This window comes from Oryzias latipes, chromosome 5 (assembly GCF_002234675.1).
Source record: "Oryzias latipes chromosome 5, ASM223467v1".
Classification (NCBI taxonomy): domain Eukaryota; kingdom Metazoa; phylum Chordata; class Actinopteri; order Beloniformes; family Adrianichthyidae; genus Oryzias; species Oryzias latipes.
Window position 1 is genome coordinate 382,155 of NC_019863.2, and position 14,025 is coordinate 396,179.

The following is a 14,025-nucleotide window of genomic DNA, read 5'->3' on the forward strand; positions in this document are numbered from 1 at the left end:
AAGCAGACTGGTCATACCTGGGAAGAGCTAAAAAGCATAGCCCTGGACAGAAGACAACAGGGAGACATTGTTGTTGGCCCATGCCCCACCAGGGGCTGAAGAGGAGCTACATGCAGATTGTTGAATAAACTTGCACAACAATAAAATGAAATGCCAGTGGAACGGGGTGATTTTCCCCACCTGTCCCATCTATGTTTTTAAATCTTTTTTATTGATCCTGGTTGTGCAACCTGAAACTGAAAATCCGTGACTCAAGCTAAACAAAACAATGTAACATATAATAAGGTTGTATTAGGAATGTGAGCGTGGTAAACGAAAAACCGTCGCAAAAAAATGTGCTGACTCAGCTAAAACGAAAAAATGTGGAAAAATCTTTTTTTAGAAATGACTAACAAAACCAATATATCCTTGTCAGGGATATCCAAACTGAGTTTTCAAATCATTATGGGATGGTGACATGACCTACAGTTTGGTGGCCATTTTGTGCCAAAATCTTTGATTTCGCATTTTTCCACAATATGGGAAAAAAACTTTTTTTTTTTTTTTTTTGCGATTTTTACAGAATTTTACAAACATGCCTCTAGCTCAAGTCTACAACCACCTTTGGAGTTTTGTCAACCTTTGACCTCGGGAAGAGGCCATCATCTTGAACTTTCGAAAATTGCCCCTTTAGTACCAGATACAAATGAAAACTTGTTGTTGGGATTTTTATCAATCGTCTTATAACTTCTCGGTCATCAATGGCAAGCAACTGTTGACAAAATGCTGGAATTAGAAGTTGTAGATTTTGAACAGCGTGCGCGAATTCAGAACTGTTGTGATTTTAGCTAGCTCGTACATTTTTCATCAGAATGTTGTAAAAAAATGTATGGGATTCCCTGGTCCAAGCTGAACAAAATAATTTAAAATACGATACGACATTTCCTAAAATTGTAGGTGTGGCAAACAAAAAAGCGTCACAAAAAACATGCTTGGTGTGGCGAGCTCACAAAAGTGGCGTACTTTTATAACTTGCATGTTTTTCAATGGAATACTGTGAAAATTGAATGCATGCATTCATGGCTGGAACATATTGAAATACACTGGATATGAACATATAAGGAATGTGGGCGTGTTAGCAAAAAAGCTCCTGCCAAGGACACTCAAATGTTTTTTTTTAGGATTCGTCTGAAACTGACGTAAATCTGTTTGTTATCACCAGGCGACCAAAACATAAAATGGTTCCTATGGACATCAAATCAACAGGAAAGCCGCCATTTTGAAAAAATGGATTTTCTATCAATTTATCACATGTAGCTCTTACCAATGTGATAATCGTGGGTTTTTCTTAGTCAGTTGATGATGCTGATAGCAATGCCGGTAATTTTAGCCACATGCAGCCTTACAGAAAGAGAACAGAGAGTTAGATGCGCGCAGTGGCTGCTCAGCAATTGGGTTTTGGTCAAAGGTGGGTGGTGAAAGAGGCGGTGGTGCCTAGACCCAGGTGGCAAGGGTAGTGGTGGTGCGTAGAGGTGGGCAGTGAGGGCGGGTAGCGCATGCGGGCCATAAAACGCAACTCATGGCTTCAATTACATTTGTTCCCTTTCATAAGAAAAAGGCCACACGTACTTGTCAAAAACTCTAAAAAATAATTTTGCTTTTTGTCCCCCTCATCGGATGGGGACTTTAAGACTTGGTGACCTCAGCAGGCAAAGAAAGCAGAGTGCAGATGAACTAACAGATGGATAAAGTTGGAACACCTTTGAGATCAGATTTATTCTATGTACATGTGACGAGGAACCAAGGAGGAACCCAGGTGCAGGAAAGACACACAAACTAAATAACTCGAAAGGGCTTTTAATGCCAAGAGCAAAGCTAGAGAAGCCAGTAAACCACAACGCTGCGACAATGACAGAGGGTTCAGAGCAATTTAAGAAGGGCACAAATCAGGAGCACATGAGAACCAGCTGTGAAGACCTGAGAGCAGGGAGGGGAGGAGGGGCCTCCAGGAGGAGTGACCTCCAGGAGGAGTGCAGCTGAGCAGCAGGAGGCTTTCCTTGACAGTACATCATAACAGCAGACAAACAGGTTGAGCATGTTTAGTTTTGAGTTGTTCTCAAATCGAGTGCATTCTGCGGATCTACAATCCATCTACATTGGCGTACCTTTAAGGAGATGAGACCTGTTTCAAGGTCCCATACCATTGAGCATCACTGACCTGGAGTGAGGTTCATGGCTACAGAGTAGCTCATTCAACATGTGATTGGCCATAGTAAAAGTGTGCGGATTTTAATTTCATTTCAACATTTAAAAAAAAAAAAAAAGTTCTTCTGAAGAAACTCATGGATTAGCTGTTTGTTTTTCCTTTTATTAAAAATCTCTCTGTCTCATTGGAGATTAAACAAATTTCTGAGTTTAGACACATAATCATCCATTTAGAAAATGATGCTATATTACATACAATATTAAAGAAGAACTGGACGAATCCGAAATCTTCCCCAAGGCTTAATTCTCCCTCCAACACTTTTCACACTCGGCACAATGCAGTCAAAAATGTACCATTCTCCCGGCAACCTCCAAACCCAAACTCATCCATAAGATGGCAAAGCATGAATCATCACGCCAGAGAACATGTCTCCACTGCTCTACAGTCCAGTGGCAGCGTGCTGAGCACCATTGAATCCAACGCTTTGCATTGCACTTGGTGATGTGGAGTGTAAATTACTTCTAATGAAAACTATATTTATTGACTTTTTGACATGTAAGTGTGGCATTTTTGTTTTTGAAAGAGAGCAAATGTAATAAAAAAATCATTTCATTGTATTTTCTGTGTAAGGTAATTAACAACAATCTGCATGTGTTAGCATCACATCCGTTCTGAGCCACAGACAGTGCTGCTTGCTGCTGCAATGCCTAATTTTTAATATAATAAAAAAAAATGTCATGTTCTTAAGTTTTTTTTCATGTGCAATTTTACTAAACAGCAGGGTCTGGACAACACATTAGTTTTGTTGTTCCACACATTGTTGAAAAAGGGTCAATTTGGAACCAGAAATGTGTCAATTTTCTTATTGTTTTTTTATCGCTGAAGAGAAACTTTGGAGAATAGAGACTGTCAGTCGTTTGCGCATGCACCCCCCCCCCCCCCCTTTATGTCAGACTCTTCACTCATGCAAGACACAGCTGTCATCATCAGAAAGGATCAAGGCAGACGGATATTCAGCTCAGCACCAACGGCCACCCCCCTGTACGGGGGGTTTTGGAAACAATGTGGCTTTTCTAGACATTTAGGTTGTTGAATTTTGGTAAAAAAAACTTCATAATTGTAATTATACCCCCACTGGAAACATTTTTATTTAAAAAAAAAAGGCATAGAGAGGCTTTAAGGAGTTGTTGATTACTTGTTTTCAACTACTTTACTTTACTTGTTCCTCAATTTAAAAAGTAATTCATTACTGTTAAATTAAATTTTTCCACTAACATAAAAACTCTGAAGGAGTTCCTTTGTAAAATCCATGTTAAACATAGATGCTACACAAGCAAGTACGTTTTAGCCATTGTTAAGAACAATGGCCAGTTCTCTTGATTTCAATTCAAACTGACAGCATTTTTCTGTATGAGCTCCAGTGTCAGAGAAAACGGAAAAGAGATGTGATATTGAGATTTCAACATGTATCAATGATAAACAGGAGGGAATGTGGTAAAAATAAATTGTTTTTATTTTAATCATTGTTTAATTGTGTTTTTAAAGGTTAACTCAAACCGCCCTTTTTTTTTACTTTTCAGAAACAGTTCTGTGTTTTATTGTCTGCTTCTTACCCCCATCTTGGGGGAGGGGGTTTAACGACATACTGACGTCTAGATGCATTTATCTGATGTCCAGCTTCTACAATCCTTTTTGGAAGACCAGAAAGAAGGTTAGTAGTTTTTCAGCCTTGCTGTAGATAAAGAAGTGAAAGCCTCTCTTAATTCAGTCTGGGGATGAGATTTGTGTGTCTGACTCTTTGTTTCAATTGTTTGGAGGATCATTAAAACTTAATTTCAGTCATCTGAAGCAGAGCTAATCAGTAACTTTTGCTTGTCATTTCCATCTCTCCATCTATTTTCTTAACCTGCTATGTCTCTTTCGGGGTCACCCAGTCTGCGCCGGCTACTGTTTGGCGAAGCCAGGGTTCATCCAGGCAGGTCGCTGGTCTGTCACAGTGTCTGCCATTCCATTAAAAAAATATAACCTGAGATAATAACTGTGAAACTCAACAGAGAGACAGCCAGCACTGAATAAAAAGCTGAATGGACCATCTCTTGCAATGGAAAATGTCAGTAAGTTGTTAATTTCTTTGTGCGTTTGGGTTTTCACTGGAAACTCTTTGGGAGGATTGAGCTGTGTAAGTGTAATATCAAAGTGTGACCCTTTTTACCTGTTGCTGATCAAGAAGTTTTGTTGCCTGAAGTCTTTTTGGACTGAGCAGGTATTTATTGTGAGTGACATCTTTGGCAGTAAGATGTTCCAAATGTCTTAGTGTGGTTAGAGTTGTTAATCAAACTTTAAAATGGAACAAGCAACACCCCTTTTTTGCATGTACAGGTCAGAGATCACTCTGTTTGTTTTTGTTTTAATAAAAAAAAGTAGGTGTCTGATGTCGTTAATGTTGGGATATGTGTTGCAGTAAAATGACATGGCTTTGTATGTTTATTGTTTATTGACCACTCCTGGACACTTGGGGGCACACACTTTAGAGTGTGTTCAGGGAATCACTGGTAAACAGGTAATGGGAAATGGAAGAAAGTTAAGATTTTCAAATGTGTGTGTTTGTGGCTCGAGTTATCTGCATCTTAGTTCTTGTTTTTGTTTTAATTTTTTTTTCTTATTTTGTCATTTCTTGCATTTTTGTTTATTGAATTTTTATCCACTGAAAAATAATGCAAAAATGTTGTTGAGGCTGCACGGTGGCGCAGGGGTTAGCACTCTTGCCTCACAGCAAGAAGTCCAGGCTGGGGGCCTGAAACAGAACATCAACTGTGTGAAGTTTGCATGTTCTCCCCCCCTGGCATGCATGGGTTCTCTCCGGGGTCTCCAGCTTCCTCCCACCGTCCAAAAACATGCTTCATAGGTTCATGGGCAACTCTAAATTGTCCCTAGATGTGAATGTGAGAGTGCATGGGTGTGTGATATGTGTGACACTGTGACAGACTGGCGACCAGTCCAGGGTGTCCCCTGCCTTCACCCACAAGTGGCTGGGATAGGCTCCAGCAGCCCCGTGACCCCGAAATAGAGGTAAGATCTTAAGCCCGGGCTTCTCTCTCGCTGACTTTTTTAATAAATATATTGTAATGGCCGCAAAGAAGCTCCTTAGGCGCGCGGTTTTCAAACAGATCTTTATTAATCCTGTATGTCAGAACGGTTACCGCACGAACCGAAAGGCACAACCAGCTTCTTACTCAGAGGGAGAACGTTCACCGAACGCGCACACACACACACACACACACACACACAGGTAGACCCCGCCCCCTCTATCCCACCAGTCACCAGCCCACCGTTGATTGACATACACTGTGGTCCAGCAACTGGCAGAAAGAGGGGGGCGCCGGCCCCCCGTAGCTCTACGCACGTGTCGTGAATGTAATCTTCCCTCCGCAAGCCCGTATCTATTTTGTTTAGGTATCCTCGATATGGAGCAGCAAGAAGTCAAGGATAAACTGAAGACAGGGGAACTGAAAAGGCAAACACGCACCGCCGAGGCTGCAGTATTTCTCCGCATTAAGCGAGTGCGCATCAAGATGTCTCTTTCACTCTCTTAGTCTGCCCTCTTATTCTGTGTTCCAGCGTTATTTCATTGTGCAAATGCATTAATCATGATCATAAAAATATGTAGATTATTTTAACCCATACTATGGGATAAATTGAAATTTCGGGTTTGCTTCGGGCTCGGGCCTTAATTGGTCGTGTTCTGGCCGGGTTCGGCTATAATGCCCGCGGGCCTGTGTCGGGTCGGGCTGGATTTTGTAGGCCCGATCTTACCTCTACCCCGAAAGGGATAAAACGGAAGAAGATGAATTAAAAAATGAATGAATAATGTTGAGTATGCATAATATTCCTCAATTAGCCCATTATGAAAGGTTTATTATTGTCACAAATTAAAAAATTTTTTTTTAAAAAACTGCATAAAATAATAGTTTGAAATATTTCACAGAAGTAAATCAAAATCCCAAATTTAGACAAAATCTTAAGAAATGTTCACAGTTTGGGAACCAAAGATTTTGTCTTTCTGATTAATCTGATGGCTCAATCTGATTCTGACACTTTTGATTTGAAAAAATAAAATGACAAAAAAAACAATTTCTTGTTTTAATGAAGACATTTGGATTGCCTAAGTCTGGATGAGGTAGAATCTAAACTTGCTTTCAGTGGGCACTTCTGATGGTGAGGTACACCCCAAAGTTGATGCTCAACCTGGTATTTTGTATTTATTTTGCTATTTCAAATAAAATCATGTTTAAAAAACTGCCAGTATTTGAGGGAAAAGGTTGTAAAGCTAGGGTAAATGAAGAGTTTTTCTGTCGTTTTTGTTCAGTTTCATCTTGAAAAGTGGCTAAAATGTATATTTTGTGCCTGATTTTAAGGCTTAGGAGGGTAGGCTTCCAACCAGCTCAATACTTATTGGCAAGAATGGTTGCCATTGAAACGTTGACTCAGACCAACTCGGACCAATCACTGCTTACTTGTGATTTCTGGTTCCAACACATGCTTCTCCTGAGTGTACTTTCCCCTTATGCAGGGGGGTTTCTAAGAGTAAAAAGCCTTTGTTAGTGTCATATATGTTTGATAACTAGTGTCTTTGGTATTCAGACCTTATTTTGTGCTGATGAGCAGCATTCTCTGCTTCCTGTTTAACACCCTTGGTAATGTGTTGAAAGATTTCTTCATACAAAAACAAGAGCGTCTGATTTCTACATCCTGCCTCCCACATAAACTCCTAACTCCCACTTAGACAGTAAGCAGAGATGGAGACTGGAGTCACACTTAAGCCTCGCATTCTGGGATTTCTATTCCGACTCAAGACTTGACCTTAGCGACCTGAGATTTGAGCTTTGGACCTTTAAGCAATGTTGATTTGTTTAATCCTTGTTCTTACCTCAGAATATTACAGTCAAATCTAACAAACAAGGCTTTTTTCAAATGTAAATGCTTGTTTAAACACATATTTGTTTTTCCCATCTAGTCTGTTACAATAGAAGTAAAAACAGCTTTCTAATCACTATCTATATCATAAAGTTCTATTTACTTCCTTTTACAGACTACATCTGAATATTTAAAATATTTTCTTTTACTTAATGAACAACAACATTCGGCAGTTATTCACCTTTTTTAAAAGTTGTGTACTTTTCTGAGGGATGCGAGAAAATGAACCATGAAGACCAAACATTTTAGTTTTTATAAAGATCCACGTGAAAAAGTCTCTGAAATTCGATTTGGTCAGGAAACATAAAAGGAATATTTGAATTAAAAAACTCCTATTTAACTTTTAGTTATTAACAGTTAGATACAATACTTTTATGTAGGTGCATTAGAAAGTCCTATTGCACGTGACAGACAAATGGAAACTGCGTCTGAGACTTAATGAGTGTTTCATTAATCTGTGTCGCTCTGATGCTGAGAGCACTTCCCCATTGGATACATCAGATTAGCCTCTCTGTCCTTCTTCGCAGACTTTCTTTAAAACATCTAAAGTATTTTACTGCTCCTGGGTCACCGACAGGAGAGAGGAGATTATGGCAAACACATTGTACTAATGGGCTGTGGCTATTACAGTGACCATTTATTTAATCAGGTTAGGTATGAACAAGAGAGGTCGCACACCGTGAGCTCCTGACAGCCGTTCATGCTGCCAGCATCAGTACCACCTTCCTTTAAGATAAACTCTGGGGCTTTTATACTTTTACAAAAAGTCATTTCCAGACTTCCTAGGATGAATGTGGAATTGGGAATCTTCTCTGAGGAGAGAATGATTGTCATGCCTGGCATTTAAACCAACCGACTGACGTCAGCAGCTCAACACCCTGTTGCCTGGTGACCCAGATTTAAAGTCTGAAAATGCATGATAACTAACTCAGACAGTTAAAAACCATTGTTTTGTGTTACATCTAAATTGCTTAGATTGAGAAAGACCATCATTAGAGGTGTTAATCTTTAGTTTAGAGGTTGAAACACCCCCATTGTTCAATCTTTTGTTCATTAAATCCTGCTGATTTAATAAAAAGTAAAAACTAATTCAATTTTTTGGAAAAATAATGAACACTTCAATATACTGGCTAGTTAGTTCATCTCCTGCTTTGTTTTTGGTGATGCTAAAAATATACAATAGAATAAAATTGATTTCCCAAAATAAAACGTTTGAGTAAATAAAGCATAAATGTGTGTAACAGAATTAGAAAATGTTTTAAGATTGACTTACCAATGTCTTTTGTGGGCAAAAATATGAGACGCACTTTTCTAATAATCTGTATGTGAAAGATGTAAAGCTTAAACAGTCAGTGATCCATCTTTGGATAAATGAGCCACAGCTACTTCTCCTTTTATGCATGCATTTATTGTCTACTCCACAAGACGTACAGTTTCAAATCCATAAAAATCCTGCATCAGGTAAACCGGCGAACCTTCAGCTCGTCTATCTGCTCATTCAGTCACACTGGCTCAAACACACATCAGATGCACTATTCAAGACACTCTCCAAAGCAGATTAACTCCAGCGTGTTTGGAAGTATGCCGATGGAATTCCTTAGCGAGTCCAACGTTGACAAATCCAAAACCAAAGCTTTGGCAAAGTTCATGACTTTTTTTCCCCTTCTTTTTTTTGGGTTTTTAACGTGCTTCTTTAAACCTGAAAGCAATCACTGAAAGTGTCCACAAAAGCGACGAGGTTGTTGTAATTAAGACATGTGGTCCTTAAGCTGCAGTTGAGACTTCTGTCTTGCTTGTTGACACTGAGGTCTCATCCTCCACCAAGCCTCCCATTCCAATGGCAGCCAGCATGCAGTTACGGAACTAGAAGAAGGTAGATCAAGTCAGACGCTACGCGCCAAGAAAACACACAAACAAACTGATATGACTGAATATCACACCAACCTGTTTGTTCAGCAGCACGTAGATAACAGCATTGTACAATGCTGAGCTCTTAGCAAAGAAAGCAGGGATGGAGGCAGTCAGGGCAGTGAAGGAAGCTCCTTTATTCAGGAAAATCCAGCCAGCAAAGCTGGCGTACGGAACCCAAGCTACCAGGAAGCCAAAGACCATCAACAGGCACATACGTGTTACCTCCTTCTCAGCCTTCTGGGTAGAAGCTGAGTCCTGCTGCTGCGCTGCTGCCTGCACACATGGAGATTGGTAAAACAAAAGATAGATTTACTTAAAGCCATTTAATAGCTGATAGACTCAGCGCCAAGGCTTCATTTCTTGCTAAATTCTTGGGGAAATAGCATAAAACTGAACTCACAGCTTTGACAGTCAACACCAGACTTCCATAAGTGAAGAAAATGAGGAAGACTGGGACGAAGAAGTGCACAACAAACATATATATGACGTATGACTCATTGTTGAAGCCAGGAGCCAGAGTGTAGTAGTCGGGTCCACAGGAGCATTGCATGCCTTCAGGGATGTACCTGGATGGTAGTCAAAGAAAATGGGCCATCTATGTGTGTTTTTCTGTTTTTGCGAAATGTTTCTTTTTCTACTTAAAGCAATGTGCTGGTGTTACCTGGACCAGCCGCAAAGTGGAGGAGCAGCACAAGCCAGAGCCATTACCCAGGTCAGAAGGACTCCAGCTCCGGCGTGAGTTCCTGAGAATTTGAAGCTCCCCATGGGTTTGCAGACAACAATATATCTCTCAACAGCCAGGACAACCAGAGACCAGAGAGCAACTTCACCTGAGAGAGAAGTAAAAACAAAAAGGTAAAAGTTTTACAGAAAAATCTCCTTGAGATGTAGGTTTGAGTACCACCGTCTATTCTTCTTGTGGAGCGTTTTGCTTCCTCTGGTTTTTTTGTTTTACCTCCAAGTGTGGCCATAAATCCCTCAATGGCACAGAAGGTGGGTCCTAGAACAAAATAGCCATAGAAGCTTGATGTGATGGTGATGGTGAAGCCAAAGGCGCACATGATGAGTCCGGCCACCGCCAGGTTCACCAGGATGAAGTTGAGAGGTTGCTGAAGCTTCTTGTTGGTCGCTGTTACGTACAACGTCAAGCCGTTGATGGGAGTTCCAGTGCAGATCAGGAAGAACATGTAGAAAGCCAGAATCTTGTACATTATTGGGTCGACCATGTAGTACTGAGGGTATTCAAAGGGGCTTCTGACAACCCCCGTCCGGTTGGACATTGGGATGTAGAAGTTTTGTCCTTCAGTGCCATTAGGCTCCCAACCCATTTTTGATGCTCCCTTGGACTCTCTTGAAGCGGAGGATCCGGGACAGTTTCGGAACATGCAGCTCAGAGCTTAGCCTTGTGATTTTTATACCTTCCCTCTCTCCTTATTGCTTAATAGCTAAAACGGATTATGTTGGCAGGATTGTGAGGCCGTACGGAAATTAAGAGGCCAGTAATTTATCTTAACACCTGATAATGCTGGGTAACTTGATCGACTTTTCAAGTCCGGATAAACTCCTGTAATCCTAACTGAATGAATTTGATGTCAGCTTCCACAGATTAAGACACTTCCGACTGTAATGATTCCTGATGGAAAGTTTCAGTGTCCTGCATGTAACTTTTAATCTCAGGCATCTAATAAATAATCAAGTGTAGATTTTTGGGGGGATCATAAGATCATTTCAATATAATCCACTTAATTTGATTCAAATCTGTGGGTATGATGTCTTTTTTTGAGAGGACTTTGGTATCCTGGTTAGGTTTAGCCAGTTATCATCCCATTCAAAGATTCAAGGATTTAAGGGTTTTAGGATTCTTTATCGTCATTTCACTACAGGGTAAAACAAAGTTTGGGTCCGGAGCCAGCCAGTTGCAGAGCATAAACAAAAATATATGAGAACACGGGAATAAAACGAAGCTAATGAATATTGGAAATCCATTGTTCTTAACTAAAAACGAACAATTGTTGCTTTTCTACCTACAAGTTCATCTCATCTCCAAAAAATGATCCTGTTTACTAAGTGAAAGCTGCAAATCCTTAATCACTGAGTTTAATAAGGCGTGAAAATGTGTTTATGTGAACAAAACTTCAAAAGGATTGCTTTGTTGCATATCAAATAGCTAAAACATCTTTTGATCGGAGTTCCCACCTTGAATAGAACTGTGTTTTTGGCATCTTCTGTAGAGTCTGGATGCACAGCAAACATTAAACTGACTAAAATTGCCACAAAACCTTTAAAATGGATTAAAAATGAGCATTTTCTTTATTCTAAGCGACTGAAAATTGTGTGATCTGTGGTTTACTCTTTTATTTCTTTTGCCTTGTACAAGATACTTGATGTAATAGTGTCTTTTGTTCCTCATCTGCCATTGTTGAATCTCATTTCAGGACTGGTGATGGACCTCACAATAATCCACAAACTTCATTCTTGCTGTGACCAGATGACAGAGAGAACATTTAATAATCGAGCATTTGCACCCTAGACGTCCATCTTCATTTAGAGGGGCTGTAATCGGCGGTATCCTGATGGGATTAACCTCAATATCCTCTTGTCCTGCAGTGGCCTGACGTGTTGTAGCTACAGCTTACTGTCACAAGTCAAACTCACACGTAGCTTAGCAGCTGTGGCTTTAATCTGCATCTCCTCCGTCAGAGTTAAGACTGTTGATTATGAAGTGCTGCTAAGGCTGCTCATATTAAAACAGGGAAGGAGGGTACTGCAAATGTGTTCGCTTTTTTGGCTTTTGTACATTTATACATTTGTATAAAATATACATCTCTAAAAAATGAATTATTTTAGCATTTGTCTGTTTCTCCCTTTTAGGCTAAGAGACAACTGATTTACAAATAAAAATTCTGTGTCTTTAAAGTTCCTGGGCAAGAATGTTTTTCACAAAACTACATTTCCTGATTTGATTAACCTAATATGAAACCAAACTGATTAAATATATTTTGGGTAAAGCAGTGGCTGAGAAATCTTCCTGAAAGACTGAAGTTAAGGAGTCAAAACGGGATCTGAGATCATTTCAAGTTACTAGAAAATACAGTATACATTACTTCTGAAGGAATGAAAAATGTATTTAAAAGTAATCCCTGACTTGAAATTGTTTCTGTTGCATAATGGGAGATAACGTCTGTTCACTTTTGTGTTACTTTCCTTGTAAACATGAAGTAGAGCATCAAATCAACAGCATCAAGGTAACAGATGCACTGCAGAGCATTTGACAGCTAGAAAAGGGGCCATCTAAATTCATATTTACTTCTAATAATATAGTTTGTTTTTGGTAAACAACAGAATGAAGTATTCTACTTTGAAAAAAGCAGAATGCAGAGACCACATGAGGAGCCTGAGGCGTGTGCCTTAAATGACTAACAAATGCTGCACGTTCTTGTCATGTATGGCTTTTTAAAATGAGGAGCTTCTAATAGTGTTGAGGAGCTGGGGTAAACAAAGTGAAGCTGAATGTGTAAATGCCTCCACGCCGTCAGTAGAGGGCGTCACGTTCCACGCATGAGGATCAGACTAACATCATTGCAGGCTTTGCACACAGAAAACACTGATGACGTACATATAAACAAGAAAGTCACACAGTTACATGTCAAATGATTTGGTTTAAAAAAAAAACTGCATTTCTGACTCAATGACCCTGGTACCACAGTCATTTGATGCTTTTTCTTTCCAAAAACTGGGTGTCTTTTGCAACATTTCTGCCACAACCATCTGTAGCATTTCAACAGAAATCAATTTTACATTCATTGATTTAGTCAACAACTGTCTTTGTTCTTTTATTGAGCTGCGTATACGCTATTGTTGTTTAACCCTTGTGCTGTAGATGACCCCCCCCCCCCTTACATTGATGTGTTCTCCCTACCATGACAAAGGTGGATAAAGGTGGAAAGATTTCATGTCATCCATGGACACCAGTGAAGATCACAAATCACTGAAGAAAAAAGGTTCAGAGCACTGACTAGTGGGTCTAGATGACCCAACTCCCAAAGTTAGAGTGCCTAGGATAGCACAAGGGTTAAATGTATGTTTGAAATTAGAGGCTGCACGTCTTCCATGTGTTCTTGTTCCTGTTCAAACATTGACACCGTTGGCTGTCAGTGAATAAACTGAAAACAGTTTTAGTGGCAACAAAAGAAAAACAGAGTTCATAACTTAAAGATTGGCTTTTAACACCAGAGAGAATGATAATTAGACAGCTTTTTTAGTGTTTTCTTTTATTGATGATTTTATTATCGTTTTACTGTGCTTCTTTGAATTTTACCTTTGGTTTTAGTGTATTTATACTTGAGCAGCACTTTGGATGTCTGGCAGATGTGAAAGTGCTATATAAATAAAGATTTGATTGATTGATGGATAAAAATGTTTAGGTTAAAATCTAAGATGCTATACAGAACTTGTTAATTTGTAGATAATAGTAAATCTTAACGCTGGGAGAGAAACAAACTCTAACACAGAAATGTCTTTTACACCAGCCAATACACATTTTGTTAAGTTTTCCTATTTCACTGACACTAACCTTCAGTCACATGAAGGTTCCTCTACACAATGAGATTTGAGTTCTAGTAGTGATAACAAATCCTATTTGCTAAAGAAGCTAAAAATTACAGTTATTTTGGATTTGAAATGGTCAAGTTGTTAAATAACTAAACATCTTTCCTGTCTCATCCTAAATCTAACCAGAAGTCTAGAAAATGTTATTCTGCTAGTAAAATGTCCTAAAATTTCTAGTAATAAGCTTAGAAAACAGAAATACGACAAATATGAGCATGACACACAAGCACACACACCAGCACACACACACACACACATGCCCATGCGCAGGCACACACACAAAAACGCACGCACACACACATGCACACACACGCACCCGCGCACGCACACACGTGCACACACAGGCA

At 39.6% G+C, this 14,025-nt stretch overlaps 1 protein-coding gene across 1 annotated transcript; it reads right to left on the reverse strand.

Moving 5' to 3' along the window:
* Window positions 1-8,545: 8,545 nt before the first annotated feature.
* Window positions 8,546-12,085, reverse strand: LOC101157922 (green-sensitive opsin). The gene is made up of 5 exons (XM_004086130.4): window positions 10,026-12,085; window positions 9,732-9,900; window positions 9,471-9,636; window positions 9,104-9,343; window positions 8,546-9,022 (listed from the first exon to the last, which is right to left on the reverse strand). The coding sequence occupies exons 1-5, from the start codon at window positions 10,453-10,455 to the stop codon at window positions 8,924-8,926; spliced, it is 1,104 nt and encodes a 367-aa protein (XP_004086178.2). The 5' UTR covers window positions 10,456-12,085; the 3' UTR covers window positions 8,546-8,923.
* Window positions 12,086-14,025: the final 1,940 nt, after the last annotated feature.

What these genes read in the sequence shown, in the direction of transcription:
- LOC101157922 (XM_004086130.4), bottom strand. Translation starts at nt 10,455, where the DNA reads ATGTTCCGAAACTGTCCCGGATCCTCCGCTTCAAGAGAGTCCAAGGGA. An exon ending in TGGTGTTGACTGTCAAAGCT is followed by an intron (nt 9,344 to 9,470) that starts GTGAGTTCAGTT and finishes CCATGTGTGCAG; the next exon opens with GCAGCAGCGCAGCAGCAGGA. An exon ending in ACGTGCTGCTGAACAAACAG is followed by an intron (nt 9,023 to 9,103) that starts GTTGGTGTGATA and finishes ACCTTCTTCTAG; the next exon opens with TTCCGTAACTGCATGCTGGC.